Here is a 23,711-nt window from a genome sequence, read left to right as displayed (position 1 = left end):
TGCCCTGCATCTGAGCCTTCAGTTTAGGGCTTGCTTAAATTTTCCCCTAAAACCCAGTGGCCTCTGTTTTTTCACCTCTTCCAACACCTGCTCACCCGAGAGGCAGTTGGCAGGTGACAACTCAGGTGGGAAGGGGTTTGGGGTTGGAAGGTGAAATAGCACAGTGATTGGCAGGGGTGTTTCCAGAGAGCAGGGCCCAGGTTTTAGAAGATGCAGATATAATGCCACAAACCCAAGAGTCTCTGGAATGAGGTGGAAGTGGTGAGGGCATTAGAGGAAAAAGGGCAACGTGCAGAGATACTGTTTCCATGGAAGAGGGGCTCTCTAGAGGCAACGTGAGATGGAGCTGTCAGCCGAGTTTTATGATGCAAATAATGGTCAAATCCAGCTTACATGGTGTCCTGGTTTCAAAGTCAGTTATGGAAAGCTGGATTTCAAATGACATCTCTGCCTCTTGCTGGGCATAACATCGAACATGTCTAAAGCTCTCAAGTAGCACTGACATATACACCATCATTTGTGAAATATATGGTTGGTGGGAAGTTGCTGTATAACAAAGGAGCCCAGCCTGGTGCTCTGTGATGACTTAGAGGGGTAGGATGGGAGGTAGGAGGGAGGTTTAAGAGGAAGGGGATATATGTAACCCTTCCCTTCTCCAAGGGATCTTCCTAACCCAGGGATCGAACCCAGGTCTCCCACATTACAGGTGGATTCTTTACCAGCTGAGCCACAAGAGAAGCCCATGTATATATACAATTATGTGTGTGTATATATATATAATTATGACTGATTCATGTTGCTGTGCAGCAGAAACCAACACAACACTGGAAAGCAATTATCCTCCAATTTAAAAAAGGGGGGGATAAAAGAGGAAGGAGAAAAAAATAAAATAAAGTTCTCTGGGCCTCTGTCACCTCACCTGGGAAATGGCACCATTAATCCACCTTGGGCTGTTGGAAGACGTGAAGAGTCAACACACATAAAACACTAGGCACAATATGTGTATTTAGTAAAGAAAAGTTTGAAAAAGCAAAGGAAAAAATGTTCAGGTTGCCTGCCTAACCCCTGGGGCCCAGCACCAGCTCCAGGCAGAAAGCCCTGCAGCAGGAACAGTGTCTTCCTGCGTCTCTGCCAAGGATGACAGACAACACACCCACTGGCATCGGCAGGCCCTCCCTTGCCTCCCACCCCTCTTTATGTAAGCCTCAGAGGTGGGCAGCAAGGACCTGTGCCAGGTAGGTCAGAGGTATCTGTGGCCACACCTCACTGACAGTGTCAGGGCAGACTGGGGCGGGTCCCCACTCCCGCCCAGCCCCACTGCCTCATCACCTGGCACCAGGGACCCTGCAGCACTGGCTCCCACACCTACGATGCCTTAGCTGAAGGAGCACAGCGAATGCTGTGCCCTGTGCCTACCAGCCCCAAGGAGGAAGGTGAACACCCTGTGGCAGCCAGATCCTCCCTGGAGGTGCACAGTCCATCACTGTAAGTCCTCGGTGGGGGTCTTCCGGCTGGGAATCAGGGATCGCAAGAGAGATGCCAGGGTAGCCTTATCTTTGAGATGAGACAGGCAGGTCAGGCCAACTAACGAGCGGTATGGAGTGTGGGGTCTGCTGTGCGGGGCAGCAGGGAAGCCAGTAGGAAGCCACTGCCGTCAAGAGCTCCAGCTGTGCAGCTATGTCTGTGTGCCCAGGACCGTGGGATCAGAAGGAGGCACAGCTCCCCTCCCTACTCAGGAGGTTTTAGGATTTGGGGAAGTATTTGGACAATGCCCTCGATTGAAAATATCCTGCAGCATGTAGAAGACAGGTTCTCCCTTTGCCCCCAGGACAGAGAGAGGTGAGAACCAGAACAAGAAAGGGATGGGAAAGAGTGGTGATGGTGTTGGTGGTGGTGGTGGTAGGGGTTTACTAATAGTGGACAGGAGTGAGGAGGCTGGGAATCTGATGTATTTGCTCATCCTGGTAATTGATTGGCCCTGGGGCCCAAGGCAGCCACCTGCTGTGAGGCTGTGTTGTTCCGAATGTGATCAGAGCATGTGGGCTTAAGTGATGGTGAATTACAGACAGGTACCGAGGCCGGGAACCAGTGAGGTATGCCCTGGAAGGAGGGCAGTCGCCCCAGACCTGGCCAGGCCACAGGGTGACTCACTCTGTATCTCTATTGCAGGGCGCTTTGGTGGTGCTGGGCCTCTCTGGGGCTGATGCGGCTCTCCCAGGGGACACCTGAACAGGCTCTCTGAGGTTCTCGTTCTCTCTGGGGTGAGCTTGCAGGGTGTGGCCACTTCTCGGGGACAATGCCAGAGGCACTCCTGCTCAGGTCTGCCAGCTCCATCCTGAGGACCGTGTAAGGAACAAGGATCCTACCCCTTCCCACCTCCTGGCTCCCACACTGCCTTCCAGGAAGGAGAGTTCTTGGGCTTGGCAGGGTACCTGGACACCCAGACTTGGATTGGGACTTTTCACCTCATTTAGTAACCCTCCGAATCTCACCAAAGAATTTCCTCCTACTTATTCACCAAAAGATTCGTGAGAGCCTAAGCACTACATGTATCCTGTTATCCTCACAATAGCCATGGGATTAAGGCAGAAAACTTGAGGCTCAGAGAGGTGCATGACTTTCCAAAGGTTGTACAGCAAGTAAAGTGACTTAAACACAGGCAGGCCAACTCTGGGTAAATCTGAGTACTCTATTGTTTCAAGAAAGCATTTATGGAGTACTTAATGCATACAGACCAGAGTGCTGAATGGGAAGAAAGGGCAACAGAAATAAATAGGAGCTAGATCTCCATCCATGAGGGGTTCACATGAAAAATGAAGGCTCCCCTTGACTTAAATGTCACACACATAGTGACGACTTGAGAAGGATTAGATCCAACCAACATTTACTGAGCTCCAACTGCCTGCCAGAGAGCACTTAGGGCCAGAGGACAGGGTTGAATCAGGCATGACCCCTACTCTCAAGAAGCTTCCCAAGCTACGGGTGGCCTTCAAAGCCCAAACCTGCGTGTTTGAGGGCTACAAGGGTGAGAGGGTGTTGGGGATCATCCAGAAGTGCTTCCTGAAGGAGGAGCTGAAGGAAGCTATTGGCAGGCTCTGTTTTTAAATGATTCCCATCAGATCTTCTGGAAAGTTAGGAGGAGAAAGGAGAGCCAGTTCAGGGAAAGGAGAGTGCAAGCCCTCCCAGACGCCTCTGCTTACCCCCCACACCGCACAATATACCTGCTCCTACGTGCCCTCGAAGTGCTTCTTGCTCCCCATGCTACTACAGGGCAGATGCTGAAGAAGTTCTTGCTTCTGTGAAAGTGAGTAAGGCAGGATGCTCACAGTCCGTGTGTGTGAACTGGGGCTGAGAACAGTTTGCATCCTTGTGCTAAGTTGCTTCAGTCACGTCTGACTTTGCGACCACATGGCCCATAGCCCACCAGGCTCCTCTGTCCATGGAATTCTCCAGGCAAGAATATTGGAGTGGGTTGCTGTGCCCCTCCTCCAGGGGATCTTTCCGAATCAGGGATTGAACCCACATCTCTTATGTTTCCTGCATTGGTAGGTGAGTTCTTTACTACCAACACCACCTTAGCGTCCTCATCAGGGATCTTTTTCGGATTTTCCTCTTTCTCCAAGGAATGGAAAAGCAGAGGCAAGTCAGTCCCCTTGGGCCGTTCTCTCGTCGTCACTGTCATTCTGCTACTTAGGAACTTTCTCCTGTGACACTGAGCTAAGTTCTGGAGTGCCATGTTCCAGGCGTAGTGGAGGGAATACTGTGTTCCTCACCTTCGACAGGCTGCATGGGTTGACTATATAATATTCACACTTCCCCTGTCACAATGATTTGCCAGCCACTTGTGATTTCTGGAACAGCAGCAAGAATCAGTAGGGGCCCAGATTGCTCTTGAGGAGTCAAAACAGAAGGGATTTCTCCCCATATCTCTTTTCTTTGAGGAAAACATAAATTCCACTTTGGAAGCCATCTCCTCTGACTTAACAATTCTAACAAGCTTGGCTATTTTATTTACTAGTCTGCTACCGGAAAAACCTCACAGAGTAGGAGGGAGGTGAGTCACTGGAGGCCAGCACAGTGACAGTGGCACGAAGTGGCCACTGGTGATGCAGGCAAGGATTAAAGACTAAAGACAAGCATGGCCAGCAGCGACACGTGAGGCAGCAGCCACCTCAGGAAAGGACAGGTGGCCCTCCATGCCCTGCAGTTTGACTCACTTCTGTGTCACAACCAAACCGGTAGATTTTGTTACTAGCATGACCCTGGGTGAGCAGGAAAAAGTCATAGGAAGGTTCAGCACATTCTGTTTCAGTCGATGGAAAAGGGTGCCCTCCCCTTAAGGGGACTAAATCTTGAAGGTTTGAGCCAAGGGGCAGAGTACTCTTTACTCATTTGGATAATTAGATCTTGGCCTTGTCTTGCTGCTGCTAAGTCGCTTTAGTCGTGTCCGACTCTGTGCGACCCCATAGATGGAAGCCCACCAGGCTCCCCCGTCCCTGGGATTCTCCAGGCAAGAACACTGGAGTGGGTTGCCATTGCCTTCTCCAGTGCAGGAAAGTGAAAAGTGAAAGTGAAGTTGCTCAGTCGTGTCTGACTCTTAGCGACCCCATGGACTGCAGCCCACCAGGCTTCTCCAGTCATGGGATTTTCCAGGCAAGAGGACTGGAGTGGGGTGCCATTGCCTTCTCCTGGCCTTGTCTTAAGCATGCAAATTTCTTCAGGCCCATAGAGGGCTGAGTAAGACCCTCCGTGGGCCATCCTCAAGGGGTTCTCGTCTCGCCAAGTACAGGCAGGGGGACAGGATCCACCCTCTTCTTGAGGGAGGGTCGGCTCAGGACACGGGAGAGGAGAGGACAGCAAAGGCGACTGAGTCACAAGAGGTTTGCTGCTGCAGTGGCAGGGGTAGGGGGCAGACGCTTCCCGAAAGGCCCCACAGGAAGTTGCTTCCTACCGTCTCTCCTCCCCATAGACTGAAGGAGGCTCTAATCTGATGGTTAGGCTGGGCCCTTGGCTTCCTGAGGTGTTCCTTCATTTACTGTTTGTTTAGCTATTTTAAAACCAGAACGAGTTTATGCAAATTTGATTAGGTGGCAGAAATGCCGCCTGTACCTTTTGATGGTGGGGATTTAAAAACAAGCTTGTTTGTGAGGCAGCAGTTAAGATGGTGGGAGATTATAGCCAACGATGGCCTTGGCCAGTGTGGGGGTGGCTACCCAGCGGGTGATTTCAAAAGTTGATCACTTTAAGCAGGCAGCCCTATCTTTTGAGGGCAGGGACCAAGATAGAGCATGGATGTTATACCGAGTTCACGGGATACCATCCTCCACCCCCAGACTCTCAGTGTGGGACCCTCAGCCTAGTTGGGTGTGTGTGCCCCAGCTTGCCCTGTAATTGCCTGAGCCCAGAGCTCAGGGGTCATTTGGTGACATCACAGTCTTCTTTGCCCCAAAGTGGAAGCAGCTTTTACTCAATGACCCAAGAGAGTAGTGGCAGTGACCAATGATCCAAAGTCACAGGACACGTCCTACGGTTTTCAGAAGCCTCTGTTTCCCTCTGCTGGCACAACAGGCCTCATCCCAGAAGCACGCTTTTCAGTCCTTCTGGCAGCCTCCTGGAGCAGGTTACCATAGCAACAGAAGGGCTGCTCCAGCCTTGTGGCCCAGCCTTGCTCACAAAGTTCCCAAGAAGGGGACCAGCCTGGCACCCCACTCCTTATCTCCCTCCTCCTCACCCTCCCCCTTTCAAAACCTCATGATGTCTTTTGCTTTCAAATCTATCTCAGGTTCTTAAACAGACTACCGCCAGGTGGGCCTGAGTGTGTTCGCAAACTCAGTTTGAACCTGCGGTACCAGCAAGAAGTAAGAGCGAATGTGAAAAGCAGGTAACTGAGCCAGGTGCCTGGGAACTGGGCAGGGATGGGACCAGCTCCACTCTGACAGACAGGTGGGACTCTGAAGCCAGGGTCCTGCCTCAGGGCTGCCAAGACCAGCTGCACAGGTTACACACTGCACAACTCCAGGCTCTGTTTATATAGCCTATCACTGTGACATGAGTCCCCAGAGTTGAGTAACACCATAGCCTTGTTTGACCCTGAGGTGAATACTGAACCCCATCTGCTCATCCACCCAGAAGGTTGAGGTCTGGCCAGATTCCTTCGAGGAGGAATCATGCGAAAGAGCATTGAGGCTGAGTATATAACAGAGGCCCAATAACCCCGTGGGCTGTGTTGACCAGAAGATGATTCATTGTGCAGGGCCACCAAGCCTTGAAGGCAAGGGGATCTAGACCAGGAGTGAAGACAGATGGCAAGAGCCCCAGGTTTCCCTGGTCCCATGCCTCTCCTCTCCATCAGGGAATGGACACAGGGCACCTTCACAGACACCACTGGGAAGAGGGCCTCATTTGGGGGCCAGCTTAGGAGCCATGAGAGCTGTAGGAATGTCCTCAGCTCTGCATGAGCGTCTAAGAATGGCTGCTCTCAGTGCCTGAGGGCTGGTGGGTATGGGAGTGAGGGACTTGGAGGCACCTCCCAATCCTCAAACCTTGCAAGCTGGACTCCAAGCCTGTCCTTGTCCAGAGGGGGACACTGAGCCCAGAGAGAGTCATGTGCGTTCCCAGGGTCACACAGCAAATTAGAGTAGAGCAGGGCTTGATTTTGCTTTCTACTGAGCCCTTAGAAACTGAAGGGAGAGCGTGGCATGGGGGTGAGGTTGCTGCTGCTGCTAAGTCGCTTCAGTCGTGTCCGACTCTGTGCGACCCCATAGACGGCAGCCCACCAGCCTCCCCCGTCCCTGGGATTCTCCAGGCAAGAACACTGGAGTGGGTTGCCATTTCCTTCTCCAATGCATGAAAGTGAAAAGTGAAAGGGAAGTTGCTCAGTCGTGTCTGACTCTTAGCGACCCCATGGACTACAGCCTCCCAGGCTCCTCCATCCATGGGATTTTCCAGGCAAGAACACTGGAGTGGGGTGCCATTGCCTTCTCCGGGGGGTGAGGTTAACTCCTGCAAATAATAAGGTCTTGTCCCCTGAGCCCCCTAGGATACAGCGATGCCAGTGTCACCCCCGGGGGTGCTCGACGCATTCTGGGCTGGCATCGAGAGCCCAGGCCAGCCTGTTATTTTCTAACAATTGTTTCCCCCTTACCCCTCCAGCTCCCTGACTGATGGGCAGACGCTCTCCAAAGAGCCCCTAAGCCATGCTCTCAAACTCTCGACCCCAGAGAAGGTGAAAGATGCCCAGTTGAATCCTCCAGGTGAGCTGGCTGGGAGGCTGCCGGGCAGGACTGGGTGGGCGGGACAGGGATGTAGCTGTACTGGGAGTGCTGGAGGGGGTTAACAGAACACTACGAAGCAACCCAGGTGACCCACAGGACAAAACTTGGGGGGACAGGCCAGGTAGATATACTGATCTCCACGTCCCCAGGGACCCCACTACATCCCTTCTCCTTTCACGGCCATCAGGGCCAAGCTTGATGGAAGGTGGTGGGAGGAAGGTTTTTCTCTTCAGGAAGCTTGGGAAGAAGAGAGGTCAGCGATGGAAAGACACCTGGGGCCTCACGTGTTGGGTACCTGGGATCTCGGCTTGGGGTTGGTAAAGGAGGAGAGGAGGCCCAGATAAACAAGGCCTTGGAGTTTCCAAGTGGGTTGAGGCAGTTTCTTGCTGGGCCAAGGGGCAGGCTAGCCGGCAGTCACTGGCAGAGTTGTTTTTGAAGACTTGGGAGGCCGCGTGCTCTTCTAATGACGTTTACTTCCAGATAATTGCACCTTGAGGGAGGCGTTTACCCTGGCGACTCATCAAAATGATAGTAACAACATGGCTTTTGTTCACTTTTATTGGCTGTACAACGATATTGTAGCAACAGTGGAAGTTTAAAAAAAGTGGAAGTGACCGGTGCCCAGGGGAGCGGGTCACTGCCTCCCCGGTTCCGAGATGTCCTTGGGACGGCCCATTGTTGCCATCATGTCTCTGGTCTGTGTCAGCTGCCCGGGGATGAGGTCCCTCAGAGGTGCTGGTTTTCTCAGAGCTTTCCCAGCTTCCCCCAGAGAAGCCAGGCTTAGGGGTAGGTCCCTGAGGGGGGTTTGGGTGGGAGCTGGTCAGGGAGATAGCAAGTTGACTTTTAGGTGGTAGAGTCTGGACTGGTTGAGTATTTTGTAGGATGATCTCCAACGTGGGTACGCCTGGTGTCTTCAGACAGGGATTGTGGGTTTAGGGGTAGCAGGTGGTAGCATTTGAAGTGTGACTGGCTGGGGAGGCCAGTTCTAAGGGTCCCCGAATGGGGCAGTAAAAGATGCCAGAATTGGGGACAGGAGGAAGGAGAAGGACTGGGGCCTTTATTCCAAGGTCTCTTCCCTCAGCTTTTCTTCTGACCTGGGTTTCCTGGGGAGAGGACAGGCCTGGTGTGAGGGCAGGGAGAGAATCAGGACCTCTCTGCTCTGCCACAAACTCTGTCATGGACTCGAGGCAGAAACTGGGCCCAGATCACCATGCTCCTCATTGGTGAGGAAGCTGAGACTGAAGAGGTGGTAACGCCAGCCCAGGGCTCTGGATCCCCAACTCCCTTGCTGCCTGGCGTCCTGGAGACCAAATGCCACTCCCCTCACCCTGGTGGGGCTCGCAGCTGCCCCTCGCCCAGGCTGGGTGTCTCGGAATGGCTTTGGCAGGGATCTGGCCTGTAATGTGTACTTTCCTGGACTCTGCCTCTCTGCTCTTCCTCAGAGATGAAGAAAGACTAGGACCAAGGAAAGGATTGACTGATTTCTTCTTCTTTTTTTTTCTTTCTTTTATTTGACTGCTCTGGGTCTTAGTGGTGGCATGTGGGATCTAATTCCCCAACCAGGGATTGAACCCAGGCCCCCTGCAGTGGGAGTGCGGAGTCTTAGTCACTGGACCATCAGGGAGGCCCCAGGTTGACCAATTTTTGAGGGGAAGCATTCGAAAGGCACCAAGAGAGCCCAGGAGAGGGGCCAGCTGGGCCCAGGCAACTCCAGCATCTCGTCCTGGGATTCAGGGCAGCTAGCTGACTTGCTCTGTTGCTGTGTCTCACCTCTGGTAGGTCCCATTGCCTTGCTCAGGCTTACTTTCCTGACTAGATAATTCTGTCTCTGCAGTGCTCACGCAGCAGCTGTCAGCACCTGGGGAATGTGCACAGCAAAGCCCTGGAGCTCAGAAGTCTTGGCTGTGGGTGATGGCTTTGGTGTTTTGCAACTTGAAGGGCAGGAAGGGAGCTAAAGTGGTGCAAGCTCGGTGTCCTCAGAGCATTCGGTGTCTGGAATGTTTCCAAGAAGAAAGGAGTAATCTCCAACCCCGTTGGGTGTAATTGCTTAACCTGAGTTAGTACCTGGCAGCCCTGCAGCAGTAGGGCAGAAACTAAGCAGATTTCAAACAGGTGGGTAGGGAATCCCAGAGAGGGTCCGTCAGCGAGGGCTAGCAGCCAGGGGCCAGGCCAGAGTGAGGTGGGGGCAAGTTACCAGCTTGAATGGAGGGGTGGGGAAGGAGGAGGCAACTGTAGGGGAGGCAGCGAGGCCATTCAGATTTGCCAGAACTTCCAAAAGCTGTGGGAACAGCCAGGCTGGGGGTGCATCTGGACTCCCCATCCTTCGTGCAGGGCTAGGCTGCTGGGGATACTGAGGTGGACAAGTTTCTTTCCTGCCCGCCAGGAACTCCTAGTCTGAGGGCAGACAGGCTCTGGGCGAAGGACACACTGAGGCTGAAGAAGGAAGGCATGCTATCTAGGAATTGGGTGATCAGGGTGGACTTCCTGGATGAGGACAATTTCCAACTCATCTCATATTTTTAAACTCCCCTTAGGCCTAGGCCTGAACTGAGTGGTCTGCCCTTGGGAGTTTAGCATCTAGAGCTGGGGATTAGGAGACAGGGACAATCTGGGAGGGACTGAGGCGGTTTCTCAGCACAGTTGCCCAAGGGACCCCAGGCACAGGGTCCGAGGTCAGTGCCAAGCCGACCTCATTGACTCCCACAAGCCTGGCCCATGGGTCATGCTCTGCCCATTTCCATCTCGTGCAGCCTCCAGGGTTTTGAAGTGTGGAGGGGGAGGCTCTGGAATGCAGCTGCACTAAGATCCAGATTCACCACGGCTTGAGTGCCCACCGGGTGCCAGTCTGGCCCTGGGTCTTAGTTTCACAATTTCCCAGAGGCTCCAAGAGCCCCCGCCTTGTGTGGAAGAGGATATTGGAGCAGCCACACATGGGGAGGGGCCTAAAAACTGCCATTTCCATAAAACTGAGAGAAAGCAACCATCTGCACCAAAGACTGTTAGGGAGAAGGTTTCAGGGGATTATGAGATGGGTTAAATCCCCACACATCTGCCCCCGTAATAAGAGTAGCTTTTGCTAGGCTCGGTGCTGGGCTTCCTGGGTGGCGCTAATGGTAAAGAACTCACCTATCAATGCAGGAGACTAAGAGATGCAGGTTCAAGCCCTGGGTTGGGAAGTTCCCCTGGAGACCAGAATGGCAACTCACTCCAGTATTCTTGCCTGGAGAATCCCATGGACAGAGGAGCCTGACGGGCTACAGTGCACAGACTCACAGAGTCGGACACGACTGAAGCCACTTAGCACAGGCTCTGTGCTAAGGGACTGACTTGCATTCTTTCATCTTCTCTTCATGGCAGCAGTAGAGTAGGCACGTCTATCAATCTCATTTGGTAGAGGAAACTGAGCTCAGAGAGGTTCCGTGATTCTTCTCAGAGTCACACAGCTAGTAAGATGTGAAAGTCGGAACTGGCACACTCCTCTTTGGAACTGTTTAGGTGGGGTCCCCTCCCCTCCTGCACACCCTGGCCAGCCCCTGTGTCCTAACTGCGGAGCTGCAGCCTCTCTGGGGAGCTCTTGGAACCTTGCCTGCAGGATTCAGTGTTCACCTGAGTCTCCTGAAGTTCCCAAGGAGCTGGCGGGTCCTTGAACTGTGCTCCCCAGGCTGGGCTCTGAGCAGCCCAGATGGCTGTTCTCCCGGGAACAGCCCCACTGTGTCAGGCTGCAGAGCTGCGGGGATCTGACTTCCATACAAAGGCAGCCTTGTGCCGAAGCTAGACATACATTTTTTCCTAGCCCTTTCTAAATTGAGCAGGAACCCCAGCTGGAGCAATGCAATGTCAAGACCACAGGGAGGGGAGGGTGTCCAGGGGGAGCAGCTGCTGGGGATGGGGCTGGTAGAAGTGCTGGTCAGCCCTATTCCCCACACCCACTCTCCCTAGGCGATTCTCACATCCACAGGGGAGCTTTGAGCTGGAGGTCAGGAGGCTGAGAACTCAGCCCGGCTTGGTTTCCAGGCCTCTCTGTGTCCCACGCTCCTACCCTCCCACACGTTTCAAGGGCAGACATGGTGTTTCTGCTGGAAAGAGCTCAGGGAGCTCAGAGCCTGTGGTTGGGGCAGGGAGGGCTCCTGGAGACAGTGTGAGGTAGAAGATCTGCTATCATTTCAGCCTGAAGCAAGTGTAGGGGAAGGTAAGAAGGACTTCGCAGAGGTCAGAGGAAATGGGAACACGTGGTAATCTTAACCTTTACAGTCGAAAAAAGCAGAGCCTCTGGGGATACTTGCGGAAAACTTACCTTAATGAAAATGTCCAGTTCTGCCAATTATAGGTGAGCCTGGGGCTGGATACACTGCTGTGGCCTGGGCAGGCCTTGACTTTAATCTCTTGCCAGGTCCTGAAGCCACCATGGCCTCTTTGCCTTATATATCCCCAGAGTGTCTGGCAGGGGTAAATGGGTTCCAAAGACTCTTAGCAGAGGGTCCCTGTGTGAAGGGGCATCCTCCTGGTGCTTGTCACCAGACGGGCCTTTGCAACAGAGGCTGTGGGATCCGGTACCCTGAAGGGAGGTCTGTCCTGGCTGGGGAACAACATGGGTTGATCCAGGATCAGAGTCTCCCTCCTTCTGCTTAATCTGCTTCATTCTAAGGCCTTTCCCACAGGTTGCAGAAAACACTCCGGGTTTCTCCTCTTCACTCTTGCTCTCCTGTTTCGACCTTTCCCAGTGAATTAGGAGTGGCTTCCTCTGCTGTTTAGAAGCCTTTGTTCCAGAGCCCCAGAGAACACAGCTCCCCGCCTGCTCAGTCACCCTCAGCATAAAGGGCAATTGATAAAATACAGGACTGGTCAGGCCAAGAGGAGTTGGAGAAACATGAGAGGCAGGGAGGGAGGGAGGGAGGGAGGGAGGGGGAGAGAGGGGGAGGAGGAAGGCAGTACAAAGTGCAATCTGGGCCTTGGGAAAGCCCAGCCCAAGACTCAGCGGACACTCTCTGGATGTGTGCTTAAGGCTATTGGTCTAACTGTTGGTTGCCTTCTAGAATTAGGTCTGATTTGGCTCTTGGGTGCCTAACTGGGTGACAGGGACCTTGATTGGATCCTGGCCATGTTTTGGCTATGATGACAGCAGTGAGCTTGGCCAGGCACAGGGCAGACCTATGCCCCTGTTGAGTGTCAAGGCAAAGAGATGGGGACAACTATAAGGGCCTGGCAGCCCATTCTGATTTCTTACATCTCTGCTATCCTCCAAGGACTCACTCCCGGGAGGCAGGCTGAGAGGTACCACAGCAGCCCTGAGCCCCTTCACGACCCCTCCCTCCTGCTCACTTCTGAGCAGGTCACTTTGTGGCAGAGGGTCAGGGACCCAGGCACCACTTTTCTCTTCCCCAAGGGAACAGACCATGGACCCCCAGAGCCTAAACCTCATTCACTAACCAGCCCCCTGGCTCCTGAACTGGTGCCTTGTCCCAGTTCTGCCCCTAACCTGCTTTGACGTTGGCCATTCTTGCTCACTCTGAGACTCCGTTCCTTCTCCTTCTGTGTGCTGTGTGTAGGAATGCCCTGCCTCCACTTCTCAAGGATGCCCTCCCCTCCCCCCAACCCTGAGGTCTCAGTCGATATCCCTGCTGGGCAGTGTGTGTGTAGTTTTATTCATTCTTTTGGCAAACATTTACTGCAAGTCCAACACTTGCATCAGAAGTTCAGAGTCTAGTCAAGAAGGCCAGAGAGCTATTTCTTGAGCAGCCAAAATGTGCTAAGCTTTTTAACAACATTACTTTGATGCAAATCTTTTCAGTTTTACTTATGTATTTTTATATGCACTTTTATTTGCTCCTTTTTTTTACTTGAAATTATATTGTGAATATCTCCTTGCGTTATTAAATATGTTGTAAATACTTTGTTTTGATGACTGCCTATGAATCCATGATATGGCTATACTCGATCGAATTTAGCCAGTGTCCTATTATATCGATTGACACTTTTACATGACACAGTGCTCTTGCCACAGTACAAAGGCCAACTCTTGTCTGTTTATTTATTACAAATCTTTGCTACTTCATGTTCTTTGATTTCAGGAGAAACCCAGGTACATAGGAAGGTAGGTGAGTTCAGATGGTTTTAGTGGATGGAGGTGACCGTGAGGACAGGCAGGGAAGAGAGGAAGCTTAGAAAGTGGCTGTGTGGGGGTAGGGTGGGGGTGGGAAGAAATGGACTCCATGGTTCCCTACTCCAGTGGCAACCACCACTGTTCAAACCCAGCCTCTCTGTGCCTGGCTGAAACCACCTGCTTCTCTCTGCTCCCTAGACCTGCTAGGACTCCCACCACCCCATGATCTCTGCAGGAGGGGCCACGAGGAGCATCCCTACGGGGCCCTGCACGGTGACCTCATGGTCCCTGTGCAGGTGTGGGCTTCTGGTCTCATCGCTGTGGCCAGGGGAGTGGGGCTTCATAGGCAAGGGACCCTTCTGACTGCTCTGCCCACCGCACTGATAGCTAAGACTGGATCTTCCAACATGCTGTCCAGAGACTTCTCCTCTGACAGAGATGAGATTGGGAGAGGAAATGGTGTGAGCAAAGGCCCAGAGATGGGGATGCATGAGAAGGGAGGATGGATGAGGCACCTCAGGCAGGGGCACTCATCTGCCTTCCTTCCCATCCATTCCTAAGCCCAAGGCCACAGAGCTATGGTGGACTCAGGAGGACACTGGGCAAGGCTGGGTCTTGCCAGCCCTACCTAGGGGCGCTTAGGACAGAGGTTCAGCCTGGCATGGGCTGCTGGAGCAGGCGTCTGCTCTGGATGCCCACCTCTCTCTATGCCTGGGCACCAATGTGTCCTGCACCACCCTCAGGCCACCTGGGGAGAAGGGAGGCAGGGAGCGAGGGGCAGGCCTGGGTGCCCTGGACACAGTCATTTGGTCCAGCCCTCTGGGATTGGGATGGGACAGAGGCTGACTCCTGCTTCCCTGAAGGCCCCCTGACCTCTGCTCAGAGCCAGGCGTCTGTGATCAGGACCCAGGGAGGAGTCAGACCTGCCTTGGAGAGCCACTAGCCTGATGGGAGAGGCACATTCGACCAGGACTCGGCCCGCAGTGAGGCTTGGGCACTGAAATCCTCAGTGAGGGGGTTGCACTTGGGGCCTGAAGGGCGGGAGAGGGTGATGTGATGGAAGAAGGGTGTTCAAGGCAGAGTCACAGCCTGGGCAAAGGCATGGGGTGGCCAGGAATGCAGGGCACTGGGAGCAGCTCAGGCTGGCCACGTCAAGGTGGCAAAGGCTGGTGAGCCCTTCTAAGGAGGGCCTTCCTTAGAAACCACTGTGAGGGCATCACCCTGTGGTCAAGGGGAGATGTGGGAGGCTTTGAACAGGTCAGATATGGGTTAAGAAGGGTGGTTCTGGGAAACTCTGGAATGTAGGAAGAGGAAGTGGCCAGAGATCATGACTGCCCAAGGTCACTGAGCCTGAGCTTGAGCACAGGACTTGGGTAGGAGACAGGATGGTCCTTTTGCAGGGGAGGTGTGGGTGCTGAGGTCAGCCTGGAACCCTACTGCAACCCCAGTGTGGCTTTGGGAGTCAGACCGTGGGTGGGGATCCCAGCTCTGCCAGCTGTGGCTTAGCCTTTCTGAGAGTCATAGAGTGAACTACAGCACAATATGGAAGGTTGTTCAGTGTGAGGTCACACAACCAGATGGCACGCAGCCCACTTGGCACAGGAGGGTGCTCGGTAAACGGGAGCTGTGATCATTTTAACTCCTTCATGGGAAGGACAATGATGGGGCCTCTCTCTGGGAGGCCAGGGGCAGGGTAGACCCCTTCACACCAGAGTCTCCTCTTCTGGTGGTCTGGGGGTTCCGACAGCTGAGCCTGTGCAGTAAACGTGGAGAGAAAGGGCCAGGCCAGAGCCAAGCTGCCTGGTCACACTTCCTGAAGGGCGTGGTTCCACCAGAGGCCAGGGCTCTCATCCCTGTCACAAAGCAACCAGGCTAAGAGGAGACTGAACTCACAGACCAACTGCCTTTCCTTCCCTTGTCTGTTCCTTCTTTTCTTCTTCTAAGAAGGAGGTGAGACAACTTATCCCTGAATCATAGGCACCATGGATAAAAAGAGAGGTGTGTGTGTGTGTTAGTTGCTCAGTCGTGTCTGACTCTTTGTGACCCCATGGACTGCAGCCCGCCAAGCTCCTCTGTCCGTGGGATTCTCCAGGCAAGAATACTGGAGTGGGTTGCCATTTCCTCCTCCAGGGGATCTTTCCAACCCAGGGATCCAACCAAGGTCTCCTGCATTTCAGGCAGATTCTCTACCACCTGAGCTAAAAAAAAAAAAAATACAAAAACCCAATGCAGCAAAAAGACAGAACCATGTATTCTGTGGGAGAAAAGGAACCAAATAAAGGAACTTTATCCAAAATAGCCATCAAAATTTAAGTGCTTTTTTCTTCAGATGCAGTAAACCCACTTCTAGAAATCCATCCTTAGGACAGCCTAGAACAGGGCTGAAAGCTGGAAATCACTTGAGTATCTTTCAGTGGGGAGGCTGTTATGATATGTACATTATGTTATGAAATTGATATGGCCAATGGAGTATTATGTAGCCACACACAACGAGGGAGAGAAAGATTTTTTTTAAGTTAAAATCTTTTGTTTTACTAGATTTTTTAAATTTAATATTAATTTATTTGGCTGCACCGGGTCTTAGTTGCAGCCCTTGGGATATTTCACTGTGATAGGTGGACTCTCTCGCTGCAGCTCGCCAGATTAGTTGCTCTGCAGTACATGGGAATCTTAGTTCCCTGACCAAGGATTGACCCCATATCCCCTGCATTGCAAGGCAGATTCTTAACCACTGGACCACCAGGGAAGTCTGGAGAGATAGATACTAATGTCGCAAAAGCTAAAGATGGATGATTTGGATAATGATAATGTTTGATTGGGTCCATATAACATTTTTTAAAATGTGAGCAACATTAAAAAATCAAGTGATTGTACTTTAACACCCAGATTTCAGGTAGCTCTTGGTTTCCATTCCTCCTGGGCACCAAATCCTAGAGCCAAGGAGCAGCTGCCCTCTTTAGAGGCTTGTATCCCCCTGCCAGTCTCCGCTACTCCCTGTTACCTCCCTGGCCCTGAGTCTGGGGTCGGGACAATGGTCACTGCCCTTGTATTACAGCTTCCCTTAGCGAAATATTGCACAATTCTCTGTTTTTGTCAAAAACAGAGAAACAAAAGGCAGACTACAGGAGCCATGTGTCTCAAAGAAAATGGGAGGGAGCCTATTTCTTTGTGAAAAGCAAGACTGTGCCTCTGAGTTTCACTTGCAAATCCTGGGGCAATTCATTTATTTATTGTTTAGTATTATACATTATTTATTATTGATGTTGATACATTACCCACCTGCCCCCTGTTGGCATTTTGGGTTTGCTACCCTTGATTACTTTACCCTGAGTAAAGTTGCTCAGTAATGTCCGACTCTTTGAGACCCCATGGACTGTAACCTACCAGGCTCCTCTGTCCATGGAATTTTCCAGACAAGAGTCCTGGAGTGGGTTGCCATTTCCTTCTCCATGGGATTTTCCTGACCTAGGGATCGAACCCAGATCTCCAGCATTGCAGACAGACGCTTTACCGTCTGAGCCACCAGGGAAGACCCTTTACCCTTGATTAATACAATAGTAACATGATTCTTTTTTTTCCCCCTTTGGTTAAAAAGATAACAGCCACAAAGTTAAAATGAATTCCTTGTACATATATTTGTATACACAGTGCGTGTGTGTGTGCTCAGTCGCTTCAGTCGTGTCTGACTCTGTGCGACCCCATGGACTGCAGCTGCCAGGCTCCTCTATCCATGGGATTCTCCAGGCAAGAATACTGGAGTGGGTTGCCATTCTCTTCTCCAGGGGATCTTCCCAACCCTGGGATTGAACCCACGTCTCTTAGGTCTCCTGCATTGGGAGCCGGGTTCTTTACCACTAGCATCACCTAGGAAGCCCCTGTATACGCAGGACACACACCAAATGACAACAGTGATTACCTAGACTTAAGGAAGACCTATCCATTTTTATTTTATGTACTTCTAACGTTTCCTGTTTCTTAGAACAAACATATAGTTTTGTAATTTTTTAAAAAAAAGGTTCACTTAAAAATTGATAAGTGAAAACTTTTGGCTGAGCGAAACTTTCACAAGAGGTTGTAAGACTTATCTCTCATTATCTTGGCAAGCCTGGGGGAACAGGTAAATGTAGTGGAACCTGAGCAACTAGAACGCCCACAGGAAAATATACCTTTTCTGTCCTAAGCACCAAGAAGAACCTGTACTAGGGAAGGGAAGACAGCTACCAGCTACTGGAAAGTGATTGCCAGACTCTGGGCACTCTGGTTGGGCTACCTTACAGAATTCTCGTGCCAATTTGGGGGGTGGTGTTAGCATTCTTCCTCCTTTTTTTTTTTTTCTGGCTGTATCTCATGTCTTGTGGGATTCCCAACCAGGGATCGAACCAGGGCCCTTGGCAATGAAAGTGCAGAGTCCTAACCAGTAGACCACCAGGGAATTTCATTTCCTCCCATCTTTCCATTTTTAAAAGCAGTTTTGTTCAGGTGTACATTTGCCCTTTGTAAATGCAATGATTTTTCACTTTTTCATTGAAAAAAGTCACCTTTTCAATGATTTTTTAGCAAATTTGCAAATGTACCAGCCTCATTGCAATTCAATTTTAGAACATTTCCATCACCCCAAAAAGACCCTTGATGCAAATTTGTGGTCACTCCCCATTCCCAAGTCCCAGGCTACCACTCATCTGCTTTCTATCATTTCCACATTTCTGGACGTATCATAGAAATGAAATCAGACAATATGTGGTCCTTTTGGCTCCTTTCACCAGATATGTTTTGAGTTTCATTCATGGTGTGGCCTGTATCAGCACTTTGTTCCTTTGTGGAGCCAAATAGTGTCCAGTTGATGGACATTTGTTGTTTCCACCTCTTGACTGCTGTAACTCACGCTGCTATGAATGTTCCTGTACAAGTCTTTGTGGGGTACGTACTTTCATTTCTTGCTGGGTTGTATAGTAGATTTACGTTTAACTTTTTAAGAAACTGCCTAACTGTCTACCATCATGGCTGCACCATTTTATATTCCTGCCACCTGTATGAGGCTCTGGTCTCTCTTGCCAGCCCTTTGCGCTTGAAGACTATTCGAATGGAGCTGGGAGGAGAAAGACTTGCCAAAGTCACGCAACAGGGAATGGCAGAACGGAATTTGAACCCAGGTTGACCTGACTCTACAGGCTGTGTCTTTACCCTGGTCTGCTCATGTGAGCAGACTTGCACAAAGTGCAGGGGTTGGAGACCGTAAAGAGGTTGATCTCTGGGGTCTGCCAGGCTGGGGTTCCAGGAAGAAGAACCTGGAAGAAGGGGCTTGGAGAAGTCTAAGGAGCAATTGGAGAGGGCTCCTCAGCAGGCGCTGACTCAAACCTCCACTAGGGGGCGTGGGGGTCCAGCAGCGGCTGGTGATGGGCCTCTGCAGAGAAGGCAGCCATGGATGCCAGCCAGCCTGGTCTTGGCCTTCAACAGTACACACTGCCTGGCACTGGGTGACCTTCTCTCTGCCCTAGCCTGCATTTCCAAGCAGCCATGCCCCTGCCCCAGACATTCTGTTTTCCTATTTGGGCCTGGATATGTCCCCTTTTTGGAGAAGGCAATGAACCCCACTCCAGTACTCTTGCCTGGAAAATTCCATGGATGGAGGAGCCTGGTAGGCTGCAGTCCATGGGGTCGCTAAAAGTCGGACACGACTGAGGGACTTCACTTTCACTTTTCACTTCGCTGCATTGGAGAAGGAAATGGCAACCCACTCCAGTATTCTTGCCTGGAGAATCCCAGGGACTGGGGAGCCTGGTGGGCTGCAGTCCATGGGGTCGCACAGAGTCGGACACGATTGACGTGACTTAGCAGCATGTCCCCTTTTAATGGCTTCTCTGATGGCTCAGTGGGTAAAGAATCCATCTGCAATGCAGGAGACACAGGAGACGTGGGTTCAATCCCTGGGTCGGGAAGGTTGCCTGGAGGAGGAAATGGCAACCCACTCCAGTATTCTTTCCTGGAGAATTCCATGGACAAAGGAGCCTGGCGGGCTACAGCCCAAAGGGTCCCCAAGATTCAGACGCGATGGAGCAACTAAGCACGCGTGTATGTCCCCTGTTCCCCGTCCCTGGCCTCCATGGGAGGAAGGGTGGGCTCTTCTGTCCCAGCCCCAGGGCCTCCACCTCTTTCTGCCAACTCCAGGGTTCACATGAAACCCTAGAGTATTGAAGGAAGAGACAAGGTCCATCTGCTGGCTGCCTCAGAACCGTCTGTCATACAGCTCACTGTTGGTCTTGGCTCCAGATGGATGTCCAAGGAAGTGGGACCTCTCCCTCTCAGAGCGGGTTGGCCAGCAGGTGGCGCCGTAGCCCCTGTGGTCCCCACTCCCTCACCGGTGACTCACCGTAGAATGACTGCTCTGGCCCCAGAAGGCAGCCCCATGGACAAGTGTCTAGACCACCCAACCCCTTTGCAAATGATCCGGAAAAAGGGAGGAAGAACAAGGTGTGCATTTATTGGGCACCAACTACATGCTGAAGCTCTTTCATTCTTTTGACCCTCATAACATCCCTGAGAACTAAACCCTCAGCTTTCCCCTGAGAAAACAGACTCAGAGGTCAAATAGCTCACCCCACATCTCACGGACGAGATGGTAAAGCTCTGTTTCATCTATCGCACTCAGTAAACTTAATGGGTAGGTGGTGCCCGGGACAGTGTCAGGCATGCCTTTCCCACTGTGTGACATGGGGGAAATGACTGAGCCTCGCTGAGCTGCAGCTGCCCCATCTGTAAAAGGGGGCTACCAGACCCATGTTGTGCAGATGAGATGAGATCCCCACGTGAGGGTTTCACATGGGGCCTGGCCCTGGCAGGGATGAGCAAAGAGATGGTTAGATTATCTCGTGGGACTGGGAAATTTTCCAGGCTAGTGATCAGAGCCGGCTAGTTTCCAGTCTCCTCTAGCCCCCTGGAAGTGTTGCTATTTTTGATGTTTTGATCTTCTGCCATTTGGGTCTGTCCCCAACCACTTCTCAGGAGACAGAGGAAGGGTAGAAACCCCAGAGGATCCGAGAGTCCTGCTCTTCTGGGCAACCCCCACATCCACTGCTGACTACCCAGCCTCTGGGGGCAAATTCCAGCTGGCATGATGGACCCTAGCAGAAAAATGTCTAGGGTCCCCAAGGCCTCCTTCTGCCCTCCCTCTTCATTGCTGCCTCCCTAGAGCCTTGCCCATCCTTCAGGGCCGTCAGGCATCCCCCTCCAGGCAGCCTCCTCACCAGTCTGCCAGCCCTTGTGGCTCAGTGCTCAAGGCGTTGTGGGAACCAGAGGCCTGGGAGCTCTGCCCAGGGAAGGAGCAAGAGTCCCCTGGGGACAAGCCCTGGCTGGCACAATGCAAGCTGTGGTCTCCCTGACCCTGCAGAGGAGGCGCTATGGACGACTCGGGCCGACGGGCGCGTCCGCCTACGCATAGACCCCATCTGCTCGCAGACTCCCCGCACTGTTCATCAGATGTTCTCCACGACTCTGGACAAGTATGGGGACCTCAGTGCTATGGGCTTCAAGAGGCAGGGCACGTGGGAACACATCTCCTACACCCAGTACTACCTGCTGGCCCGCAAAGCTGCCAAGGGCTTCCTGAAGGTGAGGAAGCCGCCCAAGGCCTGACCTCAGTTCTGGCCTTCACAGACCTCCTTCCGATACCCCACTGGACAAGCCCTTAGACAAGATCACTGTAAAACCGTCCTGTTCATTGAGCTAATGGTCCATTCTGGCCTGGGGCTGAGGGTTTACGTTCATTGGACCCTTACTACGTGCCAGGATGTGTCACAAGCTTCTCATTTGTCGGCCCGCTCGAGGGGGCTGGGAAGCCTGGTGCACTGGGCTGAGGGGTGGGCTCCCCGGGAAGGCCTGGGAGGGGCAGCAAGGGCTGTTGAGTGGCTGGTCCCCCAGGGCACACTCTGACCCTGGGAGGTGGTCCCTGAGGTGGGCCGGCAGAGTCCCCTGCTGTCTGGAAGGGGGGTTTGGTGAGAATGAGAGGCCCCTTTCCTGCTGGTTGACCCGGACTGTCTACCTTTGATCTGGAGCTCGGCCTGGAGCGGGCCCACAGCGTGGCCATCCTCGCCTTCAACTCCCCGGAGTGGTTCTTCTCAGCAGTGGGCGCAGTCTTCGGAGGGTGAGTGGCTGAGGGAGGGGCAGAGTTCCCAGTGGGTTGGAGGGGGGCAAAGAGTGAAGAGAGGGTCATTACTCTTTTTAGGGGCCCCCCACCCCCTCCCCAACATCTCATCTCTTCCCTGGGGCCCTCTCCAGACCCGCTTTTGTCCCCTTCTGCCCAGGGCAGCTGTGCTGAGCTGCCTGGCCGGCCATGGGAGCTCTCTGGGGCCAGGGGCTGTGGGTGTGTTGGGCAGGGGTCGGGGCTGAGGGGGTGGGCTGCTCTACCCGCCCAGACACCCATCTTCCCGGGTCTCTGACAGTGGCATCATCACCGGCATCTACACGACCAGCTCCCCTGAGGCCTGTCAGTATATCGCCTATGACTGCCGTGCCAACATCATCGTGGTCGACACACAGAAACAGCTGGAAAAGATCCTGAAGGTTTGGGGGAAAGGGGGCAGCAGCCACGGGGGTCAGGCTAGGCACCCTCATAGACCTCCACCTTCCCTGCCAAAGTCACCCATCATCCTCAGCAGCAACCCTCCTCAGGACAAGCACACATCAGCACAGCAGGGTGATGGCCGCTGACCCATTTGTCAGGTCTGAAAACTGAGACCCAGGAAGCTCAAGGAACATACCCTTCATCCCCCACAGCCAGCCCATGGCCTTCCATGGTTTTCCCTTCAGGGAAGTGTTGAGTGCCCTTGGGTGGTTCAGGGCACTGACACATGAGCACCCAAGTCTGAGTCTTGGTGGGGAACGGGCGTACGGGCTGCCACAGGGTGGGGCTTGGGCCAAGCCAGAGCAAGTGCTGCAGTGTCTTCTAGAGACTGTAGGGCACAGTAGGAGCCCAAAAGTGCCTCTTGGGGCAGCTGGCACCTTTCTGGCACACTGATGCCTCCTGATCCATTTAAGGCCCCTTCTTGATTGACCCTGTTATGTACACCACACTGGCATTCAGTGGCCTGAGGACACCTCTGTGCCCCAGCTGTACCCAACAGCCTGCAAGGCCCTCCGTGGCTCCTTGCATCTCAGAGAGGCTTCCTCCGGGTTGACTTGGCTCTGGTTCTGGAGCTGTTACCTGGACCTCGGTGCCCCCCTGCTCCTGAGGGCAGGAGAAGTGGTCTCCAGCCTCCTGGGATGGTGGGACCTGGAGCCCCGGACTGGCCAGACTAAAATCTGTGTTCTGAAACTCTCCAGACAAACATAAATAGAGAGAAAAGTATAGTGGACCCTCATAGAGTGATCATCCAGATTTAATAATCATCAGTGTTTTTTCATCACACCCATCAGTAGGAAGTATTTGAAGGCAAATGTCTGACATCACAGCATTTCACCCCCTAAATAGCTCAATATTTATAAAATATAAGACAGTTTCTTCATCACAGCAACTTTATCGCCTTTATTTACACTAGTCAAAGAATTCTTTCCTATCATCTAATACTGACAATGTGTTTTTCCAGGCAATTCGTTTGAATTGAGATCTAAACCAGGCCCATGTGTTGCATTTGGTGGTGTCTCTTAGGAGTCTTTTAATTCAAAACAGAGCCCCCACCTTTTGTCCGGTACCATAGACCAGTGTGGTCCAGGACCAGTCACATCACCTGGGAACTTAGTTTCATAACCCACCCAGACCTACGGATTCTAAAAAACAGGGTGTGGGGCCCACACCTCCCGGTGATTCTGACACAGGCTCAAGTGTGAGAGCCTCTGTCATAGACATGCTGCAGAAACCAGGTCAGGGGTCCTGAGCTGTTGTGTAGCTTATCCCTGTAACCTCCACGCTTCCTTTAGATCGCAAGCCTCGATGCCCTTCAGATTAGGTGCTAATTGGCAAAAACACTCCGTGGGTGGTGCTGTGTGCTTCCCATCGCACAGCTTCAGGAGGCATGTGATGTCAGGTGGTACCGCTTAGACTGGCGCTGAGCTTCATTCCCTGGATTCGGGTGGCCACCTGCTCATCCACTGCAGCATTCCCCATCACTCTCCACTGATGAACTTTGCCTGAATTAATTATTATTGAATACATGAGCCATGGGAAAACACTGGTTTTCTAATTGATCAGCTAGGATTCTTTTCCAAAGAAAGAACTTTCTCTCATCACCTGGGGCTCTTTGCTACTTGAAACATCCTGTTTGTACAAAGTAGATGTGGTAGATAAAAAACTGGCCTATGTCGGTGACTGTTCCATGCATATTTGAATGAATGTGCATTCTTCAGTT

General features: G+C 52.4%; 1 protein-coding gene across 3 annotated transcripts in view; it reads left to right on the top strand.

The window, feature by feature from the left end:
- ACSBG1 (acyl-CoA synthetase bubblegum family member 1) overlaps nt 1–23,711 on the top strand; it is a 59,289-nt gene that overhangs the window by 20,634 nt on the left and 14,944 nt on the right. For 2 of the 3 annotated variants that reach the window (XM_027520731.1, XM_027520732.1), the window contains exons 2-5: nt 7,153–7,253; nt 20,759–20,979; nt 21,423–21,511; nt 21,810–21,930. In XM_027520731.1, coding sequence (XP_027376532.1) covers nt 7,153–7,253; nt 20,759–20,979; nt 21,423–21,511; nt 21,810–21,930 — 532 coding nt within the window. Of the gene's footprint in view, nt 1–5,782; nt 5,882–7,152; nt 7,254–20,758; nt 20,980–21,422; nt 21,512–21,809; nt 21,931–23,711 lie in introns of all 3 variants that reach the window. The other variant, XM_027520730.1, reaches the window with a different exon arrangement.

This window comes from Bos indicus x Bos taurus, chromosome 21 (assembly GCF_003369695.1).
Source record: "Bos indicus x Bos taurus breed Angus x Brahman F1 hybrid chromosome 21, Bos_hybrid_MaternalHap_v2.0, whole genome shotgun sequence".
Classification (NCBI taxonomy): Eukaryota; Metazoa; Chordata; class Mammalia; order Artiodactyla; family Bovidae; genus Bos; species Bos indicus x Bos taurus.
This window is presented reverse-complemented; position numbering and strand designations above follow the sequence as displayed.